This window comes from Brienomyrus brachyistius, chromosome 16 (assembly GCF_023856365.1).
Source record: "Brienomyrus brachyistius isolate T26 chromosome 16, BBRACH_0.4, whole genome shotgun sequence".
NCBI classification, from domain to species: Eukaryota; Metazoa; Chordata; class Actinopteri; order Osteoglossiformes; family Mormyridae; genus Brienomyrus; species Brienomyrus brachyistius.
Window position 1 is genome coordinate 13,027,840 of NC_064548.1, and position 6,380 is coordinate 13,034,219.

The window sequence follows — 6,380 nt, forward strand, 5'->3', positions numbered from 1 at the left end:
TAAAACAAGACACTGGGTGCCGAGGTGGAAACACTTTATACCTTAAAATAAAAAAAAGCTGCCAACATAAATGCATTTGCCACCGCTGAGGTTTAATAAATCACACTGAAAGGAACAGAGAAACTCCACCACCTACCAATACTGCTCGTCTCTTGAGCTACAGATAACTGATGTTTCCATGTTCCTCCATGCTGCAGTTCAACAGCTGTCATGCACCTGATTTTTAAATGAGGGGATTAAATACTCTTAACGGCACAGTAACGGTGGGCATCAGCTCAGCCAACATTGACCTTCACCCCTAGAGGCCAGTATGCAACATGTCAAGAACAATCAGCATTTTCCAATAACACCAGCTTTTCAATAGTAGTGCCAGTTGTACAGCAGCCTATATCCTTTGTAACACAATTACATATTGTACAAAGTTATACTTTTTGCAAGTCCTGCTGAAGGTCCTCTGCTAATTCTCGAAGCTGCCATCCCACCACTTAACAGGGAGAACAACGCCTTGACTGGAAACAGCTCACCAGGCAGAAAAATTACCATTGTTAATAAAACACAGTTTCATAGACATTAAAGAAAAACCACACAGCATAAAACTACACATTTATAAAAGTAGTTTTTAAGGCAGCTTTTTGAAGATCTGACAAGGAGCTTAACAGAAGTCATTAACAATCAAATTCAATCATTTCAATTGTGCGACTACAACCTATTTTAATTCCAAGAACAAAAAAACCTGAGGTTTACAGGGTAAATACTGTAAATTTTCCCCACATTAATGACCTCCAGCAGGCAAATTCACTGTCCTACTCGCCACACTCTGTCTCAGACGTGGACCCTACTCTATAATGATGTGATGCCCTTGGGCTCCGTCCTGGGTGTGCACCAATCGTCACTGTCGTGTGTCGTGTTGTAGTGTCTCCAGGCAGATCTGTTGTACACAGGAAGCCTTTCTATCGACTCTGTGGACAGCGCCTGTACAGAACGGGTTGGCAAAAAAAATAAAATAAATAAAACTGAGGAGGAGGAAATGAACTGGGACAGCAACTGGAAACAGTGGTCATGCTTTTGACACAAAACACAAAGAAAAATCACTAAATTTTGTAAATTTCTGATCATTTACCCGGATGTACACGACCGCATCTGTACCATATCCTTCCAGAGAGTACAGCTTCAGGTCTCCCTGGAAGTACCTGGCATACAAGCGAGAGATGGGAAGGCCGTAGCCATAGCCAGCCTGCAAACAAAAATTAGCGATTACATTACCCTTACGATATAAAATGGACAGTGTTGTACGTGTGTGTAAGTACAGATGCATTTTGACTCGCCACGGGATTTATGTTCCAGTGACCCAATCGCAAGTCAAATATGAATAAATACTGTCACTAAGTAAGTACAAAAACAAATAATGGTCGCCTTCATGCTAAGCAATTATCTTAAGCTTCATCTCCAAATTTTCTTTTCCTTCTCTCTCCAGAAACAGGAGAAACACTTAGGCATTTAGCAGGCATAATGGGCTGGGGAAAAATCTGGTTAAACACAGAAAAGGTAAAAAAAAAAAAAAAAAATTGTGATACATCGTCAAACACTATGAGATGTTTACACAGGTGGTTGCTAGAATTGTGGGTGGATGGATGTTGCCATGGCCCGGTATCAGCAAAAAGTACCGTACGGCATATCACTAGGCTGGGAAGAGTTCAAAATTCAGTTTGATGTGCATCCATATTCAGGTTCATAAAAGCGTCACTGTTCGGATTAAGAGCGTACCAGAGGGACTCCCCGGGCAGTGTCCGTGTGGGGTAGGGGGGCTGTGGAATAGGTGTAGGTGAACAGCCTGTCAATCTTCCTTAAGGCCACGCCCCCTCCACGGTCCTTGACCTATCAGGAAACACTTTTTTATTTCCAAACTCTTAAGTCTGACATGAGTGGTCAATAAGGGTGCACCTCACTGGAAAAACGACCTTTATAGTGAGATCTTCACTGCCAAGTGCCACCTGGACGTGGATTGGGGGACAATTCAGGGCATCGCCATGCAGCTCCATGGTGGCCCTCATAGCATTCTGAAGGAACATGTATAATATTCAAAGTTGCACCACATAAACATTGGCATGCTTGTGTGTGTGTTTTTCTGTTTAAGTCATTTGACTTCCAGGGGTATAATTAATGATAAGTCATTACTTTAACTAAACAGTCTAAAAACAGTAACGGTACCTGACACTTTATTTTGTTCATTTTTGAAGCAATATTAATACTTTTTTAGTTGAAGTTTATTTTCATATTTTATTTCAGTTTACATTAACAATAATAATCCTAAAGCAGACTGATATGTTTATAAGGAGAACAAGTGACATAACACCAGGACCTACCTTAAAAAGCTCGAATATCATATGGTATAGGTGGGAGGGAACGTACACCACTGTTGCAGGTCTTCCTTTTTCTTTGGCTGCAGATATCAGGCAGACATGCATTTATCACACAGGGTACCTTTTTCGGTTCTCGTCGTCATTCCGTAAGAAACCATCCACCTTTCAACTAGGTCATCGTGATGAAAGACCATTTACGTTACAAAATTCACAAAGCTAGCACTGACCATTTACAACAGCAAGACACCCAATACCACATAAACTGGACCGATAACCCATTTTTATTTACCATTGCATTCTTCCAGCGTCAGCTCCGGCGAGTTCATATAATAAAGATCGCAGAGGCGCTTGGCGCTTTCATAGGCATCTGAAAGACGCGGGCGTGAATTTAAAGGTCTTTTAAAGGGAGGGAATTTCGGTTTTACAAATTTTCACATCCCTGTGTATGAAAGCAAAACTGGCATCAGCCACTGCAAGACTTGCATTACAGCCATTAATCCTGCTAAAAGGCATCTGATGGAGTTTAATGTGAATTACTAGGTAGCTGTAATGACTTTATGAACCACTTTACAGTTGTCAATATAAAACCCCTGCGTATAAACTCTTGACTACTAAAAACAGAAGAGACAAACAGCTCTTTTTATGATGAAAATTGATTGTTGTGATCTTCTGGTGACACAGTGATAAAGTCATCAATGCCGATGGAAAACTCACCTCGCACCACCTCTGCGACTCGACAGTGCGGGTCAATGCTTCCTATTTGTTTAGGGTGAGCTGGGTTGGTCCTGACCGTCCCACCAAAGAGCAGAGCTGTGGAGGGGGAGACATTCTAGAATGAATCAAAGTCTTCATCTTGACACCAACTGTCACATAGATTATGTAATCAAATGATCGCAAGATTGCAGATTCCTTTTTTAGTAAATTTGTCAGACGTTTTTATTCATGGCAACACAGAACTGAAAGCAGGGCCAGACAGTCTCTGTAGCGATTGGAGGTTAGGGGTCCAATGAAAGGACAACTCAGCCAATCACGGGAATCGAACCTCCTGATGACAGGCACAGTGTCATCACCTGCTGAGCCACCCCTATAATTTGGTAGCACAGTGCTATAACAGGACAACAAGAAGGGGTACAAGACATGACTTTCACAGAACTATATAAAACAATGGGTACAACTCACAGTGACAACTTCAAGCACGGGGTGGCTGTAGGTATTGAGATACAGAGCAGGTATGGCCAGGATTAAAGAGTTGCAGAAGGCATTCCATTGCTCTCTGACCAAGAGCCTGAGACGGTGTGCTCAACCCCCCCTCTAAAACATTTCGGTGTCCTACTAAAAAAGAAGTCCCAATTTGGCTACTTCACTTACCTCAAAGATGAGGCATGTGCCCAGGGACGGATTATGGGTTGCGTGGGCCCTAGAACTAACTTCTAAAACATTCACGAGGGCCCCCCACCCCCCACCACCACCACCACCACAATTCAAGGGCCCTTGGCAGCCAAACACCCTCCCTACAGGGTCAGGGGCCCTTATAGGCAGAGGATCAAAGAATGTAGGCCCTCTAAAATAGACAAACGAAAATACATTGTTGATAAGCGTTGCAAATAGTTTTGGGCTAGGGGCCCCATGGGCCCCCTGCACCCCAAGAGCCCCTGTGCAGCGGCCCCGCTGGCCCGGTCCATAATCCGTCCCTGCATGTGCCATGTTGCAGAATTACGTGGAACTAACTTTTTAAAATGCATTAAATCTATGATGTGCTGCATGATTTCTGTGTATGACAGTCTTATAAACTCTGATTTTCTGAATTTGTCGATCCAAGTGAAGTTTTAGAAAAAGGCATATATAATTTTACAATAGTATGGGCTTTTTTTCCGGTCTGCCTTCTAAATATAGCCATTTGGTACTAGCGTTAAGGATTAAGTTTGCAAAATGTCGGAAACTCACTGTGCTGGTTCAGGAGCATCCTAATGGATATGCGGCTCATATAAAAACGATCCAGGAAGTACTGGACGTTCTGGCTGGTGACCGGGTCAATGCCGTGTAACTCTTTGTACTCCACTACTCCCTGGGCCATGGTAGGGACCACGTCGTTATGCCGGTTCCGGATCTTTATCACCGCGTCCGTGAAACTTGGCAAAACAAACAAAGGCACATGCATGAAAAATAGATGTTGGGATGACACCCATCTGAGCACACAAATAGGTCAGTCCTTCAGTCACCTACTTACTCATAAATGACTCTGTCATCATCGGCATTTTTGTCCTTGAAGTCGAGGATCTCATCAAAACTTTGCAGATACCTAAAGAAAGTGTTCATTAGCAAGCTCTCTGTTTGTGGAGACTGGAAAGGCCGCTGCATTCAACCAGTAAGAATATAATTTTTAACGTCCAGAAATCCACTTCCAACACCAGGTGTGGATCCGTAGGGTTAGGGATCAAAGGCGTAACTTTGAGTAGAGCATTCGGGGTGCTGAGGTCTCCACCCATTTATGGGGGTCCGGGGAGGTAGTATTTGCTGGTTTTGATTACTAGCAACACCACCCACCCCAAAATTTACGCCCGTGGTTAGGACTAGGGTTAAAGTTGTTAGCACAAGTTAACTTACCAGCTCTGGACCAAACGAACAGAGGGTGTCTTTAATAAATTGTCCGGCAGTAAGTTTATTTCCTTCATGATGTTTGCCAGTCTGACAGGCAGTTCTTGTCTCAGGAACACAAACGAAGTCCTCTCGCAGGCATTTTCCGAGCCTGCAAAAGTGAAACACGGGACGCACGGCCCGCTTTATTAATGTCATTTAGCCTTTACGTAACCAAACGTACCAAACAGCATCAGGTGGAAACTCACCGAAATCTAAAAACTGCTTCATAGACAACGGCGACGGGGAAAACCTGGAGTAGTAATCGACATGCTTCCCAAGGGAGCAGCTGCTCAGCAGAGACCGTAAGAGTCGCATGGCGACGCGCTCCGTCCAAGGTTCAGCTGATCATGAGTGGCTTAGCCAGCTGCTCCATGGAGATCATGATCTACTCAGCAGGCGATCCACAAAGCGACACGCGATTCCTTTAAGTCTGCATCACGTTAGTAAGCTAGAGGAGACCAAAACAGCTAGCGCATTTACTGTAACTAAAATGCCGCATTGATGTTCGCACTCAATAGCTCAATTACTGGGCAGTGGATTTAACGTCACTGTAAGCCATACGTCTGTAAACAGACACAAATCGGTCATCTGAAGATCTAAAACCAGCGTATTTTAGTTTCTTACGCTTAGGCCCACCTTTGTTAATGGAAGTGCGTGGATAGGGAGGAGACTGAATATCCGGTACTCAGACGCCAGACACCCGATGCACCTGGTGGCCGATCCTGCGGTGCAAAGGCGTCAGGGTCATGGTACTCGCCGTAACGGCGTAAGAGTCCGAGGGCCAGTAAATGCAAGTGTACAATTTGACCGACAGACTAAACAGTTTCTATACTTTTATACTGGTGAATATATAGCTGGAACCCTTAACTTGCAGGACGGTTCCTTGTTCGCACCAGTTTGAACCGTCAGTGTCATGAGTTTTTGTTCTTACTACGCCATCTGCTGACCACTTGTTTGATTTACTTTTCAATAGCTTGCAATAAACGTCTGACTCTATGCGTGCATGATTTTCAGAAATCGCCGTTATGAAGAGTATCAAAGTAAGTAAACAATTATTGAAATACATAAAGTACATTTGAATGTGTCGATAGATAAATTCTGGGGATATGTGTAATATAATTCAATGATTAGTAAATATTTCAAGTATAATTAATTTATTGACTGGTTTAAATAAAATAAATGCATACCAATAAATACATGCCAATGCCATCAAGTATAATTTTCGCATTTAGCACGGCTCAACGAACGCAGTTCATTAATAAATCATTTAAGTTTATTATAGACATCATGTGATTCAGCTGTGATTTATTGATGAATGCATTATTTAATTAAAGTGCATTTTATCAATGTAGGATTTTTTTCTGTTACATTCACTCCTATATA

General features: G+C 42.8%; 1 protein-coding gene across 2 annotated transcripts; it reads right to left on the reverse strand.

The window, feature by feature from the left end:
- Positions 1 to 71: 71 nt before the first annotated feature.
- On the reverse strand, positions 72 to 5,888 carry LOC125710068 (pyruvate dehydrogenase (acetyl-transferring) kinase isozyme 1, mitochondrial-like). 2 transcript variants are annotated; one of them, XM_048979256.1, is made up of 11 exons: positions 5,204 to 5,886; positions 4,965 to 5,106; positions 4,588 to 4,659; positions 4,305 to 4,489; positions 3,075 to 3,170; positions 2,650 to 2,727; positions 2,364 to 2,440; positions 1,959 to 2,057; positions 1,765 to 1,875; positions 1,121 to 1,234; positions 72 to 972 (listed from the first exon to the last, which is right to left on the reverse strand). In XM_048979256.1, the coding sequence occupies exons 1-11, from the start codon at positions 5,310 to 5,312 to the stop codon at positions 841 to 843; spliced, it is 1,215 nt and encodes a 404-aa protein (XP_048835213.1). In that variant the 5' UTR covers positions 5,313 to 5,886; the 3' UTR covers positions 72 to 840. The 2 variants fall into 2 exon arrangements, with proteins under 2 accessions (XP_048835213.1, XP_048835214.1); XM_048979257.1 differs by lacking the exons at positions 72 to 972; positions 1,121 to 1,234; positions 1,765 to 1,875; positions 1,959 to 2,057; positions 2,364 to 2,440 and having other exon boundaries at positions 2,662 to 2,799; positions 5,204 to 5,888.
- Between the last annotated feature and the right edge of the window lie 492 nt (positions 5,889 to 6,380).